The sequence below is a fragment of the Phytophthora infestans genome, genomic scaffold, assembly GCF_000142945.1.
Source record: "Phytophthora infestans T30-4 supercont1.15 genomic scaffold, whole genome shotgun sequence".
Lineage (NCBI taxonomy): Eukaryota > Oomycota > Peronosporomycetes > Peronosporales > Peronosporaceae > Phytophthora > Phytophthora infestans.
Window position 1 is genome coordinate 2,267,710 of NW_003303744.1, and position 24,241 is coordinate 2,291,950.

Sequence of the window (24,241 nt, forward strand, 5' to 3'; positions counted from 1 at the left end):
CTTCTCGGCGCCACTCGACTGCGTCCGCCGAGTTGACTGGGCGTCCCTGTCCACGTCGTATTGAACTCGTCATAGCCTTGAGTGTAGACTTGGCGTCCCAACCATGTACCAGATAAAAAGGGGTTTCTCGCCGAGTCGAATCTCTTGAGTTGTTGATAGCGTGTACCATCTTCTCGGCGATGTCATCCCAGTCGGCTTGAAGTGGGTCTTCCACGTAGACCCGTATAGTCTGAACCATTGTCTTGACTGACCTCTCTTGCTGACCGTTGGCTTGTGGTCGGTAACTCAGCGTAGCTCTTGATCTCGACTGCATCATCTCGGAGAACTTTTGGAATACTTCACTCATAAACCTTGGATCTCGGTCGTGCCGTATCAGAGACGGAGCCCCGAACTGCCTGAAGACGCATTCCTCAAATACCTTGGCCACTTCGAGTACCCCGGTGTCATTCATAGCTTTAGCGATAACGAATCCCGTGAAGTGGTCCTGGAACAGCAGCAGTGCAGTATTGCCCCGCTGCGTTCGAGGAAGGGGAATCACGAAATCCATTGACACGACTTGGAATGGATGGTCTGACACCACATTTCCCGGCGAGTAACCTCTCAACTGTGGCTTGCTCTTACTGGTATTACAGTCCTCGCAGGCTCTAACATGTTTCACCACGTCGGCGTAAAGACCAATCCAGTAGTAGTCGGCTTTGACTCGGTGATACGTTCTGACAATGCCTTGATGCCCTCCTTCGATCGAGTTGTGACAGTTATAAAGTATTTCGTCGACCATAGTTGACGGAATCACCAATCTCAATGGGAGGTTCGGTTCGCAGAGTTCGCCCAGTCGGCGAGCTTCATCTCGGCGGTATAACAGGCCGTCTTCGCTGAGTACAAAGACTTCTGCGACCTTGCCGGCATTCTGAGCTCGACGGTGTGTAAGGTCCTCAAATTCACCTCTCAGGTACGCCTTCAGATCGGCCCACCTGAGTTCTTCATCTTGTGCCTTCGCGATTCGTCGTCTCCTCTCAGTCTGTACTGTCACTGGATTAATGTCGTTGCCATTCTGAGCTGTTTGGGCTGACTCCATCTGCGACCCTGTTTCGACATTCGGGGTCGTGTGGTTAGTCCGCCGAGCTGATGCCCTGCTGACTTGTTCGAATTCATCTCCACTGCTACCAAACGCCGATTCTCCAGGATTTGTTGATATGGCTTCGTGATCCTGACTTCCTCCTCTTGCTCTAGCCGAGTCTTCATCCAGCTCGTCCTCAAAGTGAACTCGGCGTACTCGGCTACGAGTGACTGCTGTGACAATCGGGGTTTCCGCTGGGTTGTCTGTGGCGTACGGTTCTTCAGCTACTCGGTTAATCATTCTCAGTTCTGCTTTCCTATCCGTCCCGAGAATTACTCGTCCAGCTTTAGCTTCAAGTGCTTCTGTAGCGAGAGAATCAGCCGCTGCGTTATAGTGTCGCGCTATGTGTCGATACCGGACCGAGTTGAGTTGTTTCGTGAGATCCTTGTGTCGAGCTAGCTCCACTTGCAACGTTTCCTTCTTGCATGCTATCACCCCCATGGATTGCTGGATTGCAAGCCGGGAGTCACCCACGATAATCAGATCGGTTATCCCTCGGTCAATCGCCGCCAAGACGCCATTGTTCATGCCAGTGTACTCGGCGATGTTGACTGTGGTGGACGACAGGTACGCACTCGCAGCGATCTCTATGTCCCAATTCGGAAGGCGCCACAGTATCCACGAACAACTTTCATACCCGCCGTATTTAGCTGTCTTCGCTGAGCCATCAAATGACAGCACGCATCCCGCAAAGTCAGCTGGTATGCGGGCGTATAGTAGTTCTGGGTCCATTCGAACTGTCGCCGAGTTCTTGGAGGGAGACGCAAGGTGCTTCAAGGAATCGTCGAGTCCGATAAACGGGGTTATCGACGCCTGGAGCAACTGGGCGAAGTCTACATCTCGTTCACGTACTCGCTTCACCTTCAAATCGTAGGGCGACAACATAACTGCAAAACTGACTGCGCGGCCGTACAGCGACTTTGACTTAAACACCCACTCCAACGTGGAGAAACGGGTGTAGACGTGTAGCGTCTTTCCCACCAAGAGAGTGTAGCACACTTTCAGCAATTGTAACAGCGCGACTACTTCTTTCTCAGCGGGATGATAGCCGAGTTCATTCTCCTTGAGTACGCGTCCGCAGAAGCGAACTGGGTGCAGCTTGTCGTCGTGCGGTTGCATCAAAGTACTGCTCAGTGCCCACTCATTTGCGTACAACATTATATGGACTTCATTCGCCGAGTCGAAATGACGCAGAATTGGAGCTTCTGCTACCCGTCGTTTGAGCTCGGCGAATGACGCTTTTGCTGACGCCAAGTCACCCCCAGGTCCAAAGTCCGTATCCTTGAGCTGATAGAGTACTGCTCCGTAAACAGCCAAGTTCTGGATGAATCGGCCGTAATAGTTCAGAGCACCGAGGAAAGCTTGCATCCCTTTCTTTGATTTCGGGAAGGCGAGCTCAGCGATCGCGGTTATCTTCTTCGCATCAGCGCGTATGCCACTCGGCGTAATCTCGTGCGATAGGAAATCAAGCTTGGGCTGGACAAAGATACTCTTGGTAAAGCTGATGCTAAGTCGACATTCTGTGAACCGGGCTAGAAATCGGTCGAGTCGAACCTCTTAGGCGTCAAACGTCTCCCCTCCAAAACAGATATCATCGACAAATGACCTCCGCTTGAACACCGGAATCAAGGAAGACTGGTCTGGGTCTCCATAAGCAAAATGTCGCCGTCTGGTCCGTTGACCAGGTCTTGGACCGGATCGCAGTCAGCTTGTGATTGGTGGTCAGCTTCAAACTTCGTCAGCTGACTCTGCGTTGAATCGCTGACTCCGCCGAGCTCAACTCGCCGAGTTCCCGACTCGGCTTCAGCAACAGCCATTCGTTCAGCAAACAACTGCCATCCTCCCTTTGGTTGAACATATCCCCATAGAGCGTTGTCAATCAGTCGTTGGTAGATCATAGGCGCATTCTTCAATCCAAACGGCATTCGTAACCATTTAAAGTGTCCAAGCGCACAGACGAACGCTGAGATCTGCCGATCTCGGCGTGTCATCAAGACTGCCCAGAACCCACTCGCAGCATCGAGCGAGCAAAACTACAAGTAGCTCTCCAATTCGGTAAGCAGGTCATCAACCAGTGGCATAGCGTATTCCATCGGTGTCGTAACCGCATTAACCAGTTTATAGTCAATGCATAGCCGAATATCCACACCATTTTTCTTGAGCACTATCACCACTGGCGAGGCCCAAGGACTGCCCGAGAATGATATCATTCCAGCTCGAAGCAGCCCCTACAACAACTCGTAAAGTTTGCTCAAGTGGCGGAGAGGTATCAGCCGAGCTCTCTGATTAATGGGTGCGTGTCCTTGAACGTCGATGTCGCACAATGCTCCGTACGCTGGAGGCGGCAGGGCATTACCACTTGAAATCATTATCTCTTCGTGCTTTTGTAGTTCTGCCACCAATTTAGCCGACTGTGCCGGCGTATGACTACTCGACTTGACGTTTGCAGCGCCATAGTCGAGTTCGGTAAGCTCAGCTTCAGTGAGGTCGGGAAGGACGGCCAGCTCGTGAGCGTAGTCCGTCAATTCCAGATCTGTCCCACTACGCTCAAAGACGTTGGTCGTACCATCGTCAACATCATCCTCTTGCTCGTCTTCGGTCGCAGCGATAGCCAAGTACTGTTGTCTTAGGGTGTCCATTGGGTCTCTCGTCGAGTTGCATTCATCAGCTTCATCTTGTCCAAAACCGTAGTCAATTCCGCCGGGGTCGAACACCGTCGCCGCTGAGTTCGTTACTCCGACCTCAGCTATAGTACCTTCCAACAGTGATACCTCTGGTACATCATAGTTGTCGTCCGTGTCAGGGCCCGTATTCGCTGAGTTCACTGCGACGGCCGATCTGACTCCTTCGCGTTCAGACTTCTCTCCGAGGTAGATGGTATCGTCGTCATGCTGTCTAACCACGTCCGAGACACTCTCAGCGTTTAGACCTTCTGACGCCGAGTCCACCGCCGCCGACTGGATTATGTGTGACGGGGTCACACAGCACCTTGCGCAAGAGGAAGTTATCTTCCGAGAGTATACAAACTCTCAGTGAACGGCAGTTCACAGGTCCCCTCTTTTATTAAAGAGAGCGAAGTGACCCAAATAAGGTAGATTGTAAACTGAGTATATTTATAGGTAGGATAAGTTCGGGTTTAATACAAACTATAAGTTAGCTATAGAAATGCAATGTCATTTAACCAATGGTTGGCTTTGAACGACTTTGGTACCTTGTACCAAATATCCCGGAGTATGACGTGTCATACTCCTGAAGTGTGAAGTGTCACACTTCATGTAACCAGGGTACACTTAGGGCTACGTACCCGTTACATCCTCCCCCACTTAGGTTCGGTTTACCGACCAATCAGAATGAAGAAGTGCTCGTCACAAACTCTCATTCTCAAAGTCGAAAACCATCGACTTGGCCGCGCGAGCGCGGCGGAGGCTCACTTCACAGTTAGAGCCTCGAGCAGCAACCTGTGCGCTCTTCGTCTAGGTCTCCACTTCGACCGTTAACATGCCTCGTGGCACTGCTAAGAGCGGTGCTAAGACACGCTCCAAGGCTGCAGCCGGTAAGGCGCAGGCCAATAGCACTAAGCCTCACGGCAAAGGCTCTGCACTCAAGGAGGCTACTCAGGTGGCCTCCGAGGCGATCGGTTCCTCGGGTGACGCGGCTGCGGACAAGCGCGCAAGCAGGCGCCGCAGTCCGTCGCCCTCGTCTTCAGACAACCGTCCGAACCCTCGGTTCGTAGAGCGCGAGTTCAACTCGGGCAGTGAAGACGATGCCGAGTCCGAGAGCACTCAGGATGCTCCTGCGGGCTCTGTGGGAGGGCACAGCCCAGTGCCCAGTGAGCACAAAGAAGGCAGCGTGCAGTCGCCCGCTAGTGATCACGGTGATCACAGTCCCAGGACTTCTGTGCGCTCTGAGAGTCCGACCGTTAAGGCTAAGGGCGCTCCCAAAGCCGGTGGCGATGAGGAAGAGAATCCTCGCAAACGTCTCTCGCTTGCCGAGGGTCTTGCGCGCGCTAAGGCCTCTAAAGCCGAAGGCGCCAAGCCCTCAAAGAAGCGTACCGCCTCTAAGTCTCCACTCCGCGAGGAGAAGGAGACTCAACACTCCTATCAGAGTATCTTCGACTCCTCAGATGATGAGGAGGAGAAAGAGGAAGAAGAGGAGGAGGAGGGTGCTATTTCTGAGCCCTGGGAGGTCTCGAATGACCTCGACCAGCAGCAGGAGGATTTCTAAGCTGCCCAGCGTGTGCGTGGGGGTTCGGTAGCGGCACCCGTCAGCCAGGGAGCTGCCATCAACTCAAGAGGGTATTGGCCTCCCGAGGAGAGCTCTGGGGCTGACCTCTTCTTAGAGCTTCTCGTCGCTCCTCGTGGCCTTGTGGGCGGCCACACTTCTAGGGGCATCTATGAACGAGCCCTTGTTCAGAAAGAACAGTTGTTCGTCGACAACTTGGAGGCTGTTCGGTGTGTGCTTCTCGCGCAACACCGCATTCCCCTTAAGGACTTCACGACTTGTCGTAAGAAGCCCGAGACCCGGGGTGGTCTCTATCCTGTTTGGGGATACCCCTGGGTTATGCCCGAGAACTGTTCCACGTGGAGTTCTTGTGAGGACATGTTCTGGGCATGGGTGGAGACTCTTAAGTACTCACCCACGGAGTCACGGGAACTCCATGAAGATCAGCTGCTGTCCCACATCCTGGACCAGCGTGATCTTCGTGTGAGGTTTGCCCACTTGATCAGCAAGCGTATGCTGCCAAGGGACATCCTGAAGCGCGCGGCTTCTAGCGCTCACGATGAGCGCGGGTACGGTATGTATTCATCGACCGTACCCCGTTCGGGCAAGAAGCCCCGGACTACTTATGAAGCTGCCGCCGCTTCTGTTCCCAGATTGCGACAGCCTTCGGGCAGTCAATCAGGAGCCGTTCAATCGGCTCCCACGAGTTCTCGGAGTGGGCATAACCCCTCCACTTCACGAGTAGCTGTCGCTTGCCGCGACACCGTTGCTCCTGGAGGATTCGCTCCACGTGGAAGTGGGCTTCTCCATTCCGATCAAGCAGGGGCGGAGGTGCCCTCGTACGAGTACGAGTACTCGGCGCCTCCCGAGAGCCACTCTCGTCCGAGTGCTCCGACTGCGGGTCCGACACAGGACCCTGAGGATGGCCGCCTCCGTCAACGTGTCCTCGTGCTTGAGATTGCACTTGGCCTTGGGACTGGCGGTAATGCTGCCGCCCAGGCCGGGAATCAGGGCGAGCTCGCTCGTCTTGCGGGCCGCCTGGACCTGGTGGAGCGAGAGGTCGCGAGCCTGCACCTGCGGGTGGATCGCCGGGCCTCTTCGTCCGATCTGGACGAGGCCATTCGCATGATCCGACGGATCGAGGCTTTGTTGCCACGTCCGGAGCCGCCTGCGGCACACTCCCAGACGTACGCGTATGGTGCGTACCCGGCGTACTCAGCGTACTCGGCGTATGGCGCCGGGGTCCGTTCGTATGGAGCCCTCCGGCGTACGGTCTTGACCGCAGCCTTGCCGTCCCGACCGACGCTTGGGCGTCTGCGCCGATGCTCTTGTCGACGTCTGTGACCGGTCCTCGCTTCGAGGAGCTGGGCCAAGGGGGGTCTGCGAGTCAGCAACCCCCTGCGGGTCAAAGTACCGCTTAAGACGTCCGACATAGAACGTCGGGTGCTTCTTCATTGACTTTGGAAGGTCGATGGTGTACGACGCATCATGTCTGGCCAGGACTGCAAAAGGTCCGATGAAGCGATGCTTCAGTTTGTTGCTGCCGACAGAGCTAACAGTGTCTAGAGGTAGGTTCCTCGTGTCTAGCAACACTAAGTCACCAACCTCAAATATACTTAAGTTTCCTCTTCCTTGTTTGTCTGAGTACTCCTTTTGTTTATCTTGGGCCGCTGCCATGGCATCGCGGACCCTGCTGACAATGTTCAGCTTGGTATCCATAAAGGATCACCTGTTTCCGCAGCGAAACTGGCCTCACATCCGAGACCTGGGAGGAAAGGGCTTTCCGAGCCTCTCCCCCACTTAGAATAGAGGCGTCAGTGTCTCCTCGAAGCGTGAGAGGCACTCTGGGGTGGCGAAAGCCGTTCAAGTAGAACGGCGTGAACCCCGTGGACGCGTGCACCGCGTTGTTGAGCGCAAACGCAACAACTGGAAGCTGCGACGACCACGTACGTGGCGCTGCCGCGCACACACTGCGCAGAGTGTCCTCGAGCACTCGATTGACGCGCTCTGTTTGGCCGTCTGTCTGCGGATGATCCGCAGTGGACATCTGCAGACGAGTTCCCGGTAAAGGGAACAGCGTTTTCCAAAACGCAGCAGTGAACCGCGGGTCTCGGTCCGAGACAATCGTCTCCGGGAGACCGTGATAGCGGAACACGCCATCGACGAACAACCTTGCGGTTTGTTCGCCCGTTACAGTGACGGGAACTGGAGCAAGATGTACCATATTGCTCAGTCGACACACGAACACCAAAATTCCGGTGTTGCCGTGTCCGTCGGCGGGAAGCCCAAAGATGAAGTCAAGACTCATCGACTTCCAACAATCAACCGGTACGGGTAGGCTCTGTAGTGGAGCCGAAGAGTGCCCTGCGGGTTTGACCCGCTGACATGTTTCACATGTCTTGATGTACCGGGCGATCCACTTGTACATGTGGGTCCACCAGAAGGACTGAGAGACCGACAGAAAGGTCTTCTCGCGGCCCAAGTGGCCGCTGGAGGGCGCGTCATGCGCCTCCGCGAGGATGTCGAACTTCAGATCCTCGTCGTTGGGTACGACCACCCGTGGAGGATCAGTGGGCTCCACCCGATAATAGAGGAGGCCTTCCTTCAACTCATATCGGTGGAGCCGTGGGCGCTGTCGCGACGAGAGCCAGTCGGACTTCGCGCTCGTTCCGGCCTTAAGGAACTTGACGATAGGCGCGACAGCCTCATCGTCCCGATACGCCCTGCGTATCCGATCATATAGATCCGTTGTCACCCGCGTGATGTGGGCCAACTCATAGTCGGGACGCCGAGAGAGGGCGTCCGCAAGCACGTCGAGCTTGCCCGGCTTGTATTCGACGCGGAAGTTGTATTCCGCAAAGAAGAACAGCCACCTCGCCATCCTTTGGGAGAGGTGAGGCGAGTTAGTCGCCGTCCTCAAGGACGCGTGGTCTGTGTAGATCACAAAGGGCCTAGAGCCCAGAAGGTGAACACGGAACTTCACAAGGGCATATTTCATTGCCAGGAGCTCCTTGTCATGGACAGGGTAGTTCCGCTCGGCGGCTTTGAGCTGCCTGGACTGGAACGAGATGACTCGTTCGTGTCCGGCCGTGTCGGCTTGCAGCAATGCACGTAATCGGAGGCATCGCAGACGACGCTAAACGGCTTCGTCTCGTCCGGCAGGGCCAGGACAGGGGCCTCTTGGAGACTGGCCTTGATGCTGTCAAAAGCATCCTGGTGCTCTTGCTCCCAGCGCCAGTCGACGTCCTTCTGAAGGAGGCTCGACAAGGGCTTAGCGAAGCCCGCGTACCCAGCGCTGTACTTGTGAAGGTATTTGGTCAAGCCCAACCACTTTCGAAGATCCTTCTGGGATCGGGGCGCCGGCCATGCTGCTATGGCCTTGACCTTGTCTGGGTCAGCCCGAACGCCCACGTTGCTGACGAAGCAACCGAGAACTTTAATCTCTGGTGACGCGAAAACGCACTTGTCGATGTTGGCGTAGAGCTTGTTCGCTCGCAATACGTCCAACACTCGACGGAGGTGTCCTAGATGCACCTCCATGGCCGTCTTGCCTCCCTCGGCACAGCTATGGACGAAAATGTCGTCAAAGTACGTCTGTACGAAGGTACGCAAAGGGCGGAACAATTGCGTCACCAGGCGATTGAACGTCGCCGGGGCGTTAGACAAGCCCTGCGGCATGACGAGCCACTCCCAAAGCATGCCGCTTGGAGTGCTTACCGCGGTGAGCGGGATGTCACTCTCTCGCATCAGGATTTGGTAGTATCCGTCTACCAAATCCAGCGCACTGTACAGTACGCTCCCGGCCATGTTGTTCAACAACACATCCTTTCGTGGGATCGGTGTTTGGGCCGGCACCGTTGCGTTGTTCAGCTTGTTATAAGCGTGAACCAGACGCCACTTTCCGTTCGGCTTCCGAACGCAGAAAGTCGGCGTCGAGTGCGGGGATTTCGACTTTCGCACCATGCCTGCCTTCGCTTTCGCGGCGAAGAAGGCATCAATGACCTCTCACTGTTCGCGCGGGAGAGGCCATTGCCTCGTGACACAATACTTTGTGCCGGGCACGAGATCAATCTCGTGCCGTACGCCTCGATCCGGTGAAGGTTGGGTCGGTGGGTGGGTGTTTGTTCACCACGTCCGCATACTCCGTCACCAAAGGATACACCGGATCCTTGGGATTCTTGAGAATCTCAGAACCCAAGCGCGCCTGACGCTGCTTGTTCATGTCTTCCAGGACGTTCTCGTCCAAGACAGAGGAGGAGTTCAGCTCCTCCTGAGTGGTCTCAGGTCTCATGAGTACCATCTCAGCAATCTCTCCAGCCTTGAAGTTGGCCAGGAAAGACTCAGCCGTCATTTCCTCGAGGTTCAGTATCTCCGCAACCTCTGGCAACGGTTCCAAGTGGACACCAGATGCCTTGACTGGTAAACCTGTCTCGTCATCGAAGATGTGATAACACTCTTCCACCGGCCTTGTCGGAGGAGCCCGGGCCCTGGACTCCGAGTCGCTTCGATCGGAACGAAGTTCGGATCCGGCTTGAGGCGGCGGCGGTGTCTTTGCCGACGGCGTCTGTGACGGGGAGCTTTGCTGCCCACGTCTAGGGATGTCGTCGCTACGACATCCGAGGCACTCGTGGCCTCGTGTGATACTGTTGTTCCCACACAGGAAGCGTGTTCAACGCCTTCCTCTTCAGTTAAGGTCTGGGCGACCGCGTGTGGCACTGTGTTACTCACACAGGAAGCGTGTTCAACGCCTTCCTCTTCAGTTAAGGTCTGGGCGACCGCGTGTGGCACTGTGTTACCCACACAGGAAGCGTGTTCAACGCCTTCCTCTTCAGTTAAGGTCTGGGCGACCGTGAGTGGAACTCTGTTACCCACTCTGAACACGCTGTTCTCAGTGTTCATGACAGCTGCAGCTGTCTGCGGAACTAAGTTACCCGCCTGTGGACCTAAGTTACCCACTTGGCCGACGCCTCTTCTGGGCGCGGCCACCATCAAAACATCCTTGGAGTCGTCATATACGTCGACGACTCCCAAGCATCTGCCGGATGCTTTGGTACCCTAACAGCCCTCGCGGGCGCCCCGGGTCCTGACAGAGGTGGGAACATGACTCACCAATGCTCTGTCGGACTGCGCAGGGCGGCTGGCACTGATTGCCTTGCCTCGCCAGTCGATTCAGGGCTCGTGCTTCTCAAGCCAGGGCATGCCCAGGATCATATCATATGGATCCATATCGAGAGCAGTGAGCTGTTCGAGGCTGTCAAAGTCTTCAAACTTGACGGCCAGATCCACTTGGACGTTGGGAACAGTGACGACCCTTCCCGCCGGCCAGATCCACTTGGACGTTGGGGACAGTGACGACCCTTCCCGTCGGCCAGTCGCACTGACACCGTCCCGTTGCCCTTGCTTTCTCTCAAAGCATCGGACAACTTGTTGCTGTTACGAGCAACCGTCTGGCGGCGTGCGAAGTTCTTCGACGCCCCAGAATCGATCAAGCTTCTAAAGGGATGATCGTATCCCCGTACACATCCGTGTACTACGAGCAACCCGCCGCTGCTCTTCGCCGATTCGAGAGTGCGAAGACTCTCAGGGGCTAAGTCCCCGTGGTACGCGCCACCCGCGCACCCATCACGAAGACTTAGTTCTTCCCCAGTAGGGCGCCCCGCCCCTACTGGTTCCCGGCGTTCCCATGTCCCCGGGATCCTGGCTTCTGCCAGCGACCCTTGAGGACGGGCTTGGGGAAGGACCGTCTGCGGAGTCTTTCCGCGGGACAGTCGCGCTTGAAGTGGCCCATCTTCCCACAGCCGAAGCAGCGGATGTCACGCTGTTCGGCGGACCCGAGTTCCATGGGAACTGGTCCGTTGGGGCTTGTTCGACCGGGAGCCGACAAGGAGCTCCCAGGCCACGCTGAGGCCGGCGTACGCGCCTGGCGATGGCTGTACTCTTCTTGAAGAGCCACTTGAATCGCCTCTTCAAGGGTGCTTGCCTGCACCCGGAACAGCTGAGTGCGTGCGGGGCCCACTCGAAGGCCGTCCATGAACACAGTCATCTTGATGTGTTCATTGAGTGGGTTTCCCACTAGGGACGCCGTGAGCTCCCGTATCTCTTGCACATACTCGTGCAGTTCGCGCCTTCCTTGTTTACACGCGAGGAAGCGCGAACGCTGGCGGTACTCGTAGTTCGCCGGGAGGAATGCGGCTCGGAGCTGTTCGCACAGCTGAGCCCAGGATGTGAAACATCCAGGGGATGTTGCTATCCGAGTGTACACCCAACTCTTAGCACGACCGCTAAGGTTGGAGAGTGCAAAAGCAACACGCAGTTGCTCGGTCGAGATCAGAGCCGCGTCCATCGCGAGCTCTACTTCTCGGACCCAGAAGTAAAGGCTCTCGCCTTCCTTCCCTTTATACGGCTTTACCTTCAGCCGTATTGGCTTCGGGTGAGGCGGATTTGCTTCCGCCGCCGAAGCCTGCAGGTTCTCCCGCACATGCGCGATGAGGACCTGCTCGTACGCGTCGAATGCATTGACGCGCTCGAGCTGCTCAGCCGGTGTTGACACCACCAGGCTCTGCAGGGCCTCCATCCCGAAGATGCCTGCCATCTTCCGAACCGACTCGAACTGAGAGTCGTTCAAATGGGAGAAGTCGTTCCTATCCATGGCAACGAGCTTCGGAGGTTCATTAAGTCTACCCGCGATGGCGTGGATTGACTACAAGTGCTACCAAGTGTGACGGGGTCACACAGCACCTTGCGCAAGAGGAAGTTATCTTCCGAGAGTATACAAACTCTCAGTGAACGGCAGTTCACAGGTCCCCTCTTTTATTAAAGAGAGCGAAGTGACCCAAATAAGGTAGATTGTAAACTGAGTATATTTATAGGTAAATTAAGTTTGGGTCTAATACAAACTGTTAGTTACCTATAGAAATGCAATGTCATTTAACAATGGTTGGCCTTGAACGACCTTGGTACCTTGTACCAAATATCTCGGAGTATGACGTGTCATACTCCTGAAGTGTGAAGTGTCACACTTCATGTAACCAGGGTACACTTAGGGCTACGTACTTCGTTCCACCAGCACCGGTGGAGCGCTGTACTGGCTTTGGCACCGTTGTGGTGTCGAAAGCTCAAATCTGCGACTACTTTGCGTTTAATTTTACATGTACTCACCACCGGTGGAGATGCTCTAAGTCACCTATAGTAATGCATTGTCGTTGACCAATGGTTGGCTTTGAACGACCTTGCCTTGGTACTTCGTACCAAATATTCCGAAGTATGACGTGTCATACTCCTGAAGTGTGAAGTGTCACACTTCATGTAACCAGGGTACACTTAGGGCTACGTACCCCGTTACGCTGAACATACATGTAGCAATAAAAAAAAAACTCGGAGGTCACAAAGGAGATATTATACCCAAAGATATGAGCCTGCGCGGTGCTCCTACAAATGAAATTGCACTGATAGAGTTATTGTGACTAAAATGCAAGCACTGCAAAAATTAAGATGAAAGGCATTAAAATTGTGAAGATGCACTATTCTCACGAGACAACAATTCAAAACTACATACTTGCACAAGAATACTAATAAACAAAATAAACGTTGAGATAGTGGTAGTGAAAGAAACGACACTGGATAAACCGCTGAAAAAACGCAAATAAAGAGAAAAAAAAACTGAGTTTGACACAGTGATCAGATTGATCGACTCCAAGAACACAAAAAGCTCTCTATATAGCGCGCTCATTCTCGTAGTCGATAAGACGCTGGATCAGATCCTTCTTCTGGCCCTGTGTAGACAGGTCGCGCTCCTTGAGTTTCTCCTTAAGAAGCGCCGGCTTCAGGGCCTTAATCGCACGCGCGTCCAAAGGCTCATCTACAAAAAAGTTAAAAAGTAAATTATAAACACACATATCCCGACTTTACAGCATAAGAGTCAGCTTACCATCGTCCTTAACCTGCACTTTTTTCTTGGCTTTTTCGCGTTCGGCGGCAGCTGTACCCATACAAAAAAAACAATCAGTTTCTACAAAACTCCTACATTTTACTGCAAATATTTCAGTTTCCTTACCAGCCTCCTCCTCCTTCTTGCGCTGATCGGCCTCCTCGCGACGACGCTTAACCTCCGCCAGCCTGGCCAGGTCCTTCTTCGCCTCATCCGTCTCGCCAGCCAGGTGCTTCTTCAAGTAATAGGCGGCGGATCGCTCCTTCTCAATAGCCTCACGCTCTCGTCGACTGAGCTGCTGTGGTGCAGCATTTTCGTCCATGTCCTTGGCCTTCATGACCTTATTGGCTTTCTTTTTCGAGTTGGGGTTCTGCGTCTTGGCGATCGCAGCGAAGCCCACCTTCTTCTTCTCCTGTTGCAGTGCCGGGCCGTCGGCCTTGTTGCTAAAGCCGAACAGCGAGTTGGTCTGTACGCGCTCGAAGGCCACAAGCTCCTCTCCGTCCTCGTCCGAGTCGCTCTCGTCCTCCGAATCGCTTCCTTCCTCATCGTCGCCACGGACCTTACGCTTCTGCTCCTCCTGCTCGTCACGCAGCGTCATCTCCTCCAACGACGTCACGAACTTGCGGGCCGCACCCTTCTCGCGTTTCTTACGGCCCTTGCCGGCCGCGCCGGGCTTGCCTCCAGACTTGCCCGTATCACGCATGATACAGGATAATTTACAGCTTTAAAGTTTAGACTGGTGGTGTTGGCTTCCTCTGAAGGTGGCTGCACTACCAGAACGAGGTTTTTCGTACAAGAACGGAGAATCTCTCTACAACAGCAAATAGCCTCGATTAAATGCTCTACCAAAAGCTTTTGAGGACCTTCACTCCTTCAGTTTTTAACACCAGAAGCTTTAACCATGACGACGGTAGGCTACGGATCATCCGTCGGCCGATCCTTCTCACTATGCGCACTAATATTTGGATACTCTCGCTAGATATGCATCGGAGGGTTCTGCATCCCAGTGTATGCGCTGCTGCCGTTTGCACTCATGATGCTGCAGGGATTCTGGAACTGGTTCCGCAAAAATGTCCTCGGCCAAGAAAATGAAACGATCCCCGAGAATGTAGGTCTTTTGCGGTTGCCATAACCCATTTATTTACTGACAATTGTTGCCTATAGAGCCGTGTGATCCACGTGACGTCGGAGCAACAGTTCCAGGAGCTCATTGGCAAGGGCAAGTCGACCAAGCGCTCGGTGGTCGTGGACTTCTCGGCCACGTGGTGCGGTCCGTGTCGCCACATTAGCCCCGTATACCACGAACTCAGCGCCAAATATCCATGCACAATCTTCCTCAAAGTGGACGTGGATGAACTAAAACCCGTGTCCAGAGGCTGCGGCGTGACGGCCATGCCCACGTTCCAATTCTTCCGTAGCGGCGTCAAGTGCGACGAGATGCGTGGAGCGGACAGGAACGGACTGGAGACACTTATCCAGAAACATTACGTGGAAGTGGAGTTGCCGGAGAACGAAAAGTCGATTGTTGCCTCTGAAGAGAAGACTTCGGATGAAGGTCTACGTCAACGTAAGCCACAGGTGACAAATGTGACGTCGGAGGAACAATGGGAGAATTTGATGCAGCAAAATCAAGAGTCAAACAAGGCGGTGCGTGTGGTGCATTTAGTGTTGTGATATCTTTTTGTAGCCATTCTGATAGTGTGTCTTTTAGTTGGTGGTGGACTTCTGGGCCACGTGGTGCAAGCCGTGTGTGGAGATCGCCCCGTTCTTCGAGGAGTTGAGTGCTCGCTTCCCCTCTGCTGTGTTCGCACGTGTAGATGTGGACGAGCTCGAGGTAAGAGAACCTACGCTTGAGGCAAGGATGTAGCTTGCGCGGTGTGTCTGTGGCATTAACAATGCACTTGTTGCTGTTTGCAGAGTGTGGCCGAGGATTTCAATGTGTCGTCGTTGCCTAGTTTCAAGGTGTTCAAGGGCGGCAAGGTAGTCGACGAACTCAGCGGAGCCATCAGGAGTGCTCTGGAAAGCATGATTGCCAAGCACGCCAAGAACTAAGCAAACAATGAAGAGCGTTTGACGCACAACCGAGAGCGAGATTTTTTCCAATTCCGCATCTTTGCCCATGGGGTGGGGCACACCAAAATCTGATTTTTGCTAAAGCTTATTAATACGATGTCGCAAGGCTGCTGGGGCTGGTTCCTGCGCAGCGTGCTGCGCCAAGACGGCGAGTACGTCCCCATCAATGTGCGTGGCTACCTTAAGGCTTACGTCTACCAGTATCTTCCATCATTGCGCGCCATGTTCTGCTTCTAACCGCTCCTGGTAGAGCCTTGTGATCCATGTGACATCGGAGCACCGGTTTAAAGAGCTTCTTGACACAACCAAGCGCTCGGTGGTCGTTAATTTCTCGGCCTCTTGGTGTGGTCCGTGTCGATACATAAGTCCTGCCTTCCACGAGCTCAGTATCAAATATCCAGACACGATCTTCCTTAAAGTGGATGTGGATGAACTCAAGACGGTCGCAAAGAGCTGCGGCGTGGCGAGTATGCCCACGTTCCAGTTCTTCCGCGACAGCGTCAAGCGCGACGAGATGCGTGGAGCGGACAGGAACGAGCTGGAGGCGCGTATCCAGAGACACAGCTTGGACGAGGTCGAGACCCTGATTGCCAACGGCAAGACGCCGTCGGAAGGTTTGCGGCAGCGCAAGCCCCACGTTGTGTCCGTGACGTCGGACACGCAATGGCAACAACTTCTCCAGAAGAACCGGGAGTCCAATAAACTGGTGCGTGCAATTTAGGGGATATCAGTCTGAAAAAGTTTTCACGAGTACAGTAAACGAAACTCGCTGAATTGTGTGGTGGTGCCGCGGAACATTTTGTACCGTACTATATAATACGGCGCGCCTGGTGTTACATGTAGTTCCTGACCATGTTTGCCTCGGTGTTGCCTTCATCCAGTTGGTGGTGGACTTCTGGGCCACGTGGTGTAAGCCGTGCGTGGAGATCGCCCCGTTCTTCGAGGAGCTGAGCGGTCAATTCCCCGCAGCTGTGTTCACACGCGTGGATATTGACGAAGTCGAGGTAAGACATTCTTGTCCTCGCAGCGAAGCAAATTACGTGCATCGTGTCTCTTTAGCGTTTTTTTTTGCCGGAATGATGGTACAGTACCATGTTCAGTACGAGTGGGCTAATCGAGATGATGTGATACTTGTTGCGTTTTGCAACTTGGCAGAGCTTGACCGAGGAGTTCGACGTGTCTTCGCTGCCTTGCTTTAAGGTATTTAAGGACGGCAAGGCGGTGGACGAGCTGGATGGGGCCATCCGCAGCGCTCTGGAGGGCATGGTGGCCAGGCACTACGGCGCTGCCACGGCCTGCTGACTTCAGGTCAGTGGCCTTTGCGCATGGACGACGTACTGTACCGGTAGAATTACACGACTGACCGAAGCAATGTCTCATACTTCTATATTACATGTACTGTACATGTACTACATGCAATTCCCATTCACTTTTTTCATCGTCTTCAACATGCACATTTACTACATGTAAATGATTTAGGGGAAAGCCCACTCGGCGATGAGCCGAAGCCAGCCAGCCATTTGCCGCCATTGGACCTCGTGCCATCATCGCCGACGTCGACGCTGTACCTCTTCACCGACATGGCTGCACCTTTGCAGGCAGCATTCAAGTTGCTGAAGGTGTCGCTGATTTGCCCGTGCCCTCTCAAAGTTTGAGTCAAACGAGCAGACACTTCGGTAAAACCCGGGCAGTGGTGTCCGTGCTCTCCTCGGAGTTTATGACATTTGGACCAAGCCTTGGCCCTGCGTTTTCGCAGTGGAGCAATCAAAGGGCACTTGCCAAGTTCATGTGTTTCGTCAACAAGTGCTCTTTTTAAAAAGAGTTAAAGCACTCAACCACCACTTTCAAACTCGATCGAGTTTCTTTGCACACTCGCTGTAGCTCGCACCAAAAAAATTACATGTATTATTTACATTTAATTCAGACATCCTTGACAAATTGGAAAACCGATACTGCGCTCGGTGCACAAGTTGTGTGTTCACTTTGAAGTGCCCCCCCCCATTCTTTCTACATAATGATAACGCTGTGTCGCCGGCCGACTCAGCACCATACACGTGCGATTCTTCTTCAAGCGTGTTTACACATTACTGTAGCTAAAATATGTACCGCAGATAAACATATCTAAGCTTACAAGGCAAATGCCTCGTACGATAAGCTGCTTGGTGGATATCCATTGCGATACCGATGGATATTCTGTGCATGACCGTGTTGGAGTGCAACTTGGACAGCTCGCTGGCGAATTTGTCAGTCGATTCGTTGTGACTGACAAAACGATTAAGGAGGGCTCCGTCGAACGAAGAAGGAAGCTACCGGTACATGTGCTCCACAATTTGGGACTGGAATTGGGCAACTTGGGAACAAACTACCTTACCAATTTTCGAGGGAGTTTGGTAATCACGACGCCCGTCCCCGTCCTTCTTTCCCGCGAACGAGGACCACTCAGTCAAGCTTCTCTCCTCGAACAGCGAAGCCTCTCCTCGAACAGCGAAGCGGGCCGACTCGGCCCCCGAGCTCCCGCGTGGGCCCACCTCACAAATCGTGGAGTCACAACAAGGACCACAATTGGCAACCTATATGCATTGTCTTTAATATCCATAGCATAAATTAATTCTGTATAAAACGCTAATTCTGCCGATACTTTTCCAGCCTGGTTAATCAGCCACTCATGCGATCTTCGTCGGCGAGATGCGACCCAATTCTTTGTGACTTCGCTTGAAGCTCTGGTTGTCTTCAGTACCGGTTCGTGTCACTGTGAGCTGTCCCGCGATTCTTGGTTGATGGGTACATGGCGGCTAGCAAAAGAAAAGATCTCGGAGCTCTGAAATGGCTGCTCAACCCAGCTGCGTCCACCTTTGCTGTGCAGCGCGGCAATCCATTGATGGGGGTCCCCATAATCCATTGGTGCTGGCCAGCTTGTTGTTGGCTCCATTAGTACGCCCACACATGGGCGTTCCCAACACATAGGGTTTGATTATGGCTATAGTTATCCCGCAATCGGCCAAATCGATGACGGCTACGACGAAACCCCGTACAGTCGGTCGTTTTAGACCTATCTACTTGAGTAGGGTATCTAGTCTGATAGATAAATTGATCGTTACTGCACCTTTGTATTCAATCCGCGCCAAATGTAGCCACTGGCCGTCTTTGCGCCGCATGTATTTATAAAAAGCTCCTTGATTCCCATTGGGCGGGTTTTAAAAATGGTTGTGCCTAGTTCTCACTTCTGTTTTTAGCCAGGCACCGCCAAGGACCGAGGAAGGACGTCTCCGCCAGCCAACATCTCGACTTGGAAGCTACGAGCAGCTCCCACAGCCTCAGACTTATTTACACACAGAGACTGTCAGCGCTACTACCAACATGCAGCTCCTGCGCCAGCTCGTACTACTGGCCGTCATGGCCGTCTCGACCACTGCCACTGCCAAGGTTGCCCCAGACGCCGCCGTGGACGCCGAGCAGTCGCAGCCTCGTACTAACCTGCGTGGCCTCCTGAACAAGATTGTCAGCAACGACCCCACTCAGGCGCCTGTACGTGTGCTCGCCGCCACTTGGGAGGACGGCAACGTGGGCGACGCCCGTAAACTACGCCGCATCTCGGAGAAAATAGTGGGTGGTGAGACGGTGGTTATGTTTAATGACCGTCGCTTAAGCATCGCGGACGAAATGGAGTCGGCCGTAGTGAACTTTGACGTGCGCTCCAACCCGAACTGCGTTGTCAGCGTCTGTGGTGAGATGTCCAAGTGGTACTTGGGCTCGAAGGAACAGTGCTTTGACCTGCGCATCGCCCCCAAATCCGCGGATCAGCTGGAGAACGGTCTGATCCGTGGTGTCTCGGCTGCCTACTCTGGCTTGCGGCCAGTGGCCACCAACTTGTACCTGAAGTTCGACGAAACCAACTTCATCGACGGCTCCAAGTGCGAGTACGAAATCCTTTCCGGCAGCAAGACGGTGCGCGAGGAGGAGATTGCTCGCGGCTCGCAGGCCGCCATGGCATAGGCCAGTCACACAGCCTTCTCTTAGTGTAAAGAGCTGTACAATAGGATAGACCCCCCCCCACTATTATTAACATGAAAAGCTTGGCAGCATTTTGCAACTTCGTTTGTTGTCTCTTGTCATCTCAACGATTGGTTTAATGGGTACAACAGCCGATTTGCCAAAGAATAATTAGGCCTGGACCCTGCAAGGGACACCCAAGCGCCTTGCTCAGCGTTAAGGAAGGAGCTCACATGGCAGCTTAGCCATTGAGTTCACCCATTCCAAGCTCTCTGGTGCTGGCGCACATACTATTAATACATGGGCTACTACGTAGTACATGTACATGAACTGTAGTAAGCATTGAATCGTGCGGCAGATGTTGCGAGCAGGTTGAGTTACTGTGTTCAGCAGTCACGTGACAAAACTGAAGCGGGTTTGTCGAAACGTCGAAACCATTTGGGCCTACAAGTTCGAGCAACGCAGGACGAGAAACGTTTACTTCGTTGCACGACAATGATCATGCCACTACCGAGTCGGCAGTGCTCACGCCAAAAACGGATCGACGACTGGCCTTCATGGGCCGAGGCGTCGTCGATACGTTTTGGCGTCGGCTGTGCCCAGGATCACTGGCACGACAGGCCAGAATGAATGGATGATCTCATGCTGTCTGACGCTACGTGAACCTGCTTGACAAATTTCAGAGCCCTACCGGCGAAGAGGAGTGTGGGTTTTGGCAAAACTATTAGCTGTGCTTAGGCACTCGATATCAGAGCCACATTGTTAGACTCGAGAAGAATTTGCCTTGAATTCCCAGGCTGTGACATGGCTTCGAGCCACATTTATATTTGCTGCTGAACCATATTTTCTTCTAACTTACGTGTAGCGTTAGCAACCAAACACAGGCTTCCGCTGCATCGGATGTCCCCTCTTCTCTGATGGAAGAGCCGCTCAAGAAAACCAGTACATTACGGAGTGAAAAAACTACATGCATTATTGTTCTATCATAAATGAAGGAAATACTTATAAGAAAAGTTAGAGAAGACTATCCAGAAGACACTTGCTGGGCTTCTGTACACAGTTCCCTGGCATCCATACTAACTGCACCGGATTGGTAACTTAATGTTACCATTTAATGAAGTTAGTAGATTGGCAACAAAAGTACTGAAGTAAAATACATTAGTTAAACAGCCAAAGAGCTTCCACTTATTAAAAACAGTTCTTCACTCATTTTAAGCAAGATTATCTGATAAATACGACTTAAATACGTGCTTTAAATTGAACTCACCTTAAAATAATTTGAGATAAGTGAGCTCCGACTCGTCTTTACTAACGGTTAGGGCAAATTTCGATCGAAAGCGCGGAAGCCTCAGACGTTACTTTACATTTCGCTATTGCGTCTCTCCAGCTGGCAGATAATAACCTACGGGGATGAAGAGCAACCTACGCTGCGGCCAGCAGCATGACCGAATGATCTGTCTAACGCTGCGATCACTGCAGTTCGCTACGTGTGTGGCGGCGTTGGCGCTTGTGGCCGCGAGCTTCGAGCCGAAGAAGATGACCTTCCAGACGAACGGCGGCGACTCGCAAGAGGTGACCGTCTACTACGGCGGGCCTGCTGTTAACTTCGTTATGATCGTTTCCTTCGCTGCCTGTCTCTACGACGCGTTCTTCTTAGTCATGGTATTTACGCTGCGCTGCGCCAAAATGCCGGCGCCCTGGAGCTTCGGCGTCGACGCCATCTTCACGATGCTTTTCATGAGCGCCGGCTGCGCGCTGGCCGCCTGCGACTACGTTCGCTACTGCGACGCGCTGGACGGCATCGTCCACTGTGCGCTGTTGGCATCTGGTGCCGCTCTGTGCTTCATGGCCTTCGTGGTCTTCCTGCTCAGCGTGGCCTGGGGCGCTTGGATGCGCAACACGTGGATTAAGCCCAGAAAGAAAGACCCACGCGGACATGTAACGTCTGTACGAAGTGGCCAGCCTAGCGACCCCGTGCTGGGTGACATCGAGCTTGATCTTGAGCGGGCCAACACATACGAGTCCAGCACGTATGTACAGGACGGCTTCAGACGACCATAATTACCCCGCGAGAGAGACAACTGAATAGGACTGAAGTGTGTAAATATGACTCTTTGGAGGGGAAAAGGAGAAAGCAGTTGGACGCCTCTCCCGCGTTAATAGACGCAAGTTAGGGACGTAAAGGAGCATAATATAATACCAGGAAACTGCTTTAACAATACATATCTCTGCCAAGGAGAACTTCTCCATCTTGCCTGCCAGGAACCCTGGAGGGATGCAGAGAGAAGGTCGGTCGTCACTCGATGACCAAGACCTCAGTGTACTACGTCACGTCAAACACTTGTGCGTAGGGGTCCCACTGCAAACCACGCGTGATTCGCGGTGAGCGACATCGACGGCACTTTTAAAAGCATTAAGCCAAACTAATTAACATGAGCATTTATTTTACAGTTAACCCTTTCGTTTCCATAAAAATACATAGAGTATGATTTAGCAAAAGTGGGTGGGTCTCTTAAATTATCCGTCCTGGTTTTGTCAAATAGACTAATCGTTTATTGTATTAAATAACGTATTACACCGTATTTTGATATATGAAATTCTCTGAGACGGTGGCAACCCAACTGTCGCAAGCACCAATATCTACCACTTAGAACGCAAGCGTAGTCTAAATTTCACCTCAAATTTTATTGTGTCGCTTACGTTACGGTGTTGTGTGGCACACCGAAGAATGCACTCGAAGCCCTCGACGAGGGGGGAGGGATACATACTAGCGGAAGCGCTCTATAGTGATTTCAGCAAAGAAAATCATTTGTTGGCGTCTAACATCTAAAAGATAGGGTAAAGATTCCCCGAGGCTGCCCTCATTACGGAACCGAGACCGAGACGTCGATGGATGGAAACACTGACTGAGGATACCGACATACGGGTCGACGATCACGTAGCGGTGGCACGTGCACCCGCGGATAGGGCGAGTACTGCGACCCAGGCGATGAATACGAGTGCGTTGTCGGTTCCGGAGGGGCAGCAACAGACGAACGAGGTGCTTTTTGTCCATGACCCGCCGGAGATGACGACCGTCAACACCACCGTCATCGACAGCAAGCTGGGACTCACGATAACAACAATCGACGGCCACACCACACGACGGAGGTGGCCATGGCGCCAACCTTGGACGGCAAGACGGATCTAGAGGCGTACGGCATTTAAATCTATGTGACGACGACATAAGATGCTAATGTCACAGTGAAATCAAGAAGAACAAGATCAAAGTCGATGGAAGCGTCGTGCAATGTGTGAATATACTGCGTATGGCAGTAAATGCAGGAATCCAACCCAAACGGAAGATTACTGCGAAAAGCACAACGTTACTTTGTGCGAAAGCACCTACCCACTCGATACATCCAGCCACATCTTTGTCAAGAAGCGTCATGGTCATGCTGGCAGAAGTACCATGGATATTATCTGCCTAATCTGGTCTACAATCTCGAAGGTCATCTCATGCGAAGCTCTTCGATATACAAAATGCAGGCACCTTTCCTCCGATCAAAGGCAAGCAAGAGGACTACGCGTTAGGCTCACGTGGCTCACGTGACCGCTGGTCACTAGTTCCGGTGTCGCATCGGTACAGCAATTTGATTATATGAAAAAAAATGAGAAGTGGATTTATAGATACTTGGTTGGTGCAGATTTTTGTAAGCAAAACTACCCACACTACACTGCAAGCTTGAGGACAAACCACGCTCCGGTAGCTCTCAACGTGAAGATATTATTGCGTCAGATGTCCATATGGCCGGTTGCGAGTCATCGTGAACTGCATTTTCTCCCAGACCATCGGCGAGGTGCAAGTGGCTGCTGGTGGGACGAATTTGCATTAGTCAAGGTGGCCAACGACTAGCAAAGAGGCTACATCCTCTCGCACTGTTCCGTGCCTGCCGACAAGATGAATTGGCGTTTGACGAGCAGCGTGTGTAGCAGTCGCTGCAGGTCCAACACAATGGACATCAGTCGGAAATTCGCAGTCTAATCACCAGCACACACCGTGTACAAACCGTCGTAGTAGCTACCGCGCATGATTGTTGTTGCCGCTGACGCTTCGTGTTCACATCGGTTAGGGAATGCAGCGGCCCAGTGTAGCAACGGTATGGCTCCAAACGGGCAGCATGTATGACTGACGTTCGGCGCCCATGTAGCGTTAGCATCGTACAGCGTGCGGACCGGCGTGGCGACAGCGACTTGTCGGCGTTAGCATCTTATGTGTGGACCAGCGTGACGACAGCATGGGAATCGAGCAGCATTTCCACCAGAGATTTCGGTGGTGTCAGGCAGCGTGCAATGGTAGTGACATCGGTCAGTGTCAGGCGGCGGGTGGGTTAGCAGAGATGGGTGGGGGCAGTCGGTATGAACCCGAGTGTTCACAAGAAAGGAAATTGCGGAATGAGACTCGTTGGGGCTTGGCGCGCGCTCGACGCCCCCGCACGCGAGTTTGAATCGTTGACCCTCCAAAGCGGCTTGTTTCGCGCCAAAACATTGCGAGCTTCAATGTTGAAGTCACGTTTTCGCCGATGTCCTCGGTTTGACCAATCAAATAGCATTCCGATGATTCCAGCAGTCTGATTGGCTAGCAAAGTGATCTTTAATATACGCGTATGGCTACCTATTTCGATTATGTGCCTGGCGTACTTTGATTTACTCGCAATACTCGCTTCGTCCACAGCCACATCTCGCCCCGGAATAACGTGACGGCAGCATCTTATTTTCAAAATTGTTATCAGAGGACGTATACTTGCTGCAGGATCACTCGACAGCTCCTCAGCACTTGTACGAGGGCGAAACGATAAAATTTTTCTAATGTATAGATACCTTTTCCAGCTCATAACAGTAGCCAAACTTGTCGACGATTGTCCAGGAAAAAT

General features: G+C 53.0%; 5 protein-coding genes across 5 annotated transcripts; 4 read left to right on the forward strand and 1 right to left on the reverse strand.

The window, feature by feature from the left end:
* Positions 1–12,982: 12,982 nt before the first annotated feature.
* Positions 12,983–14,013, reverse strand: PITG_09721 (uncharacterized protein; the record flags this gene model as incomplete). The annotated part of the gene is made up of 3 exons (XM_002903276.1): positions 12,983–13,196; positions 13,266–13,316; positions 13,392–14,013. 3 exons carry the CDS (start codon positions 13,966–13,968, stop codon positions 13,051–13,053), a joined length of 774 nt encoding a protein of 257 aa, XP_002903322.1.
* A 135-nt stretch (positions 14,014–14,148) lies between these two features.
* On the forward strand, positions 14,149–15,358 carry PITG_09722 (thioredoxin H-type; the record flags this gene model as incomplete). Its single annotated transcript, XM_002903277.1, has 5 exons — positions 14,149–14,175; positions 14,245–14,373; positions 14,430–14,912; positions 14,977–15,099; positions 15,183–15,358. The coding sequence occupies 4 exons, from the start codon at positions 14,299–14,301 to the stop codon at positions 15,315–15,317; spliced, it is 816 nt and encodes a 271-aa protein (XP_002903323.1).
* A 76-nt stretch (positions 15,359–15,434) lies between these two features.
* Positions 15,435–15,988, forward strand: PITG_09723 (uncharacterized protein; the record flags this gene model as incomplete). Its single annotated transcript, XM_002903278.1, has 3 exons — positions 15,435–15,470; positions 15,589–15,837; positions 15,953–15,988. 3 exons carry the CDS (start codon positions 15,435–15,437, stop codon positions 15,986–15,988), a joined length of 321 nt encoding a protein of 106 aa, XP_002903324.1.
* A 2,135-nt stretch (positions 15,989–18,123) lies between these two features.
* Positions 18,124–19,425, forward strand: PITG_09724 (uncharacterized protein; the record flags this gene model as incomplete). Its single annotated transcript, XM_002903279.1, has 2 exons — positions 18,124–18,239; positions 18,572–19,425. The coding sequence occupies 2 exons, from the start codon at positions 18,124–18,126 to the stop codon at positions 19,329–19,331; spliced, it is 876 nt and encodes a 291-aa protein (XP_002903325.1).
* Positions 19,426–20,726: 1,301 nt separating this feature from the next.
* Positions 20,727–21,783, forward strand: PITG_09725 (uncharacterized protein; the record flags this gene model as incomplete). The annotated part of the gene is made up of 2 exons (XM_002903280.1): positions 20,727–21,358; positions 21,780–21,783. The coding sequence occupies 2 exons, from the start codon at positions 20,739–20,741 to the stop codon at positions 21,781–21,783; spliced, it is 624 nt and encodes a 207-aa protein (XP_002903326.1).
* Between the last annotated feature and the right edge of the window lie 2,458 nt (positions 21,784–24,241).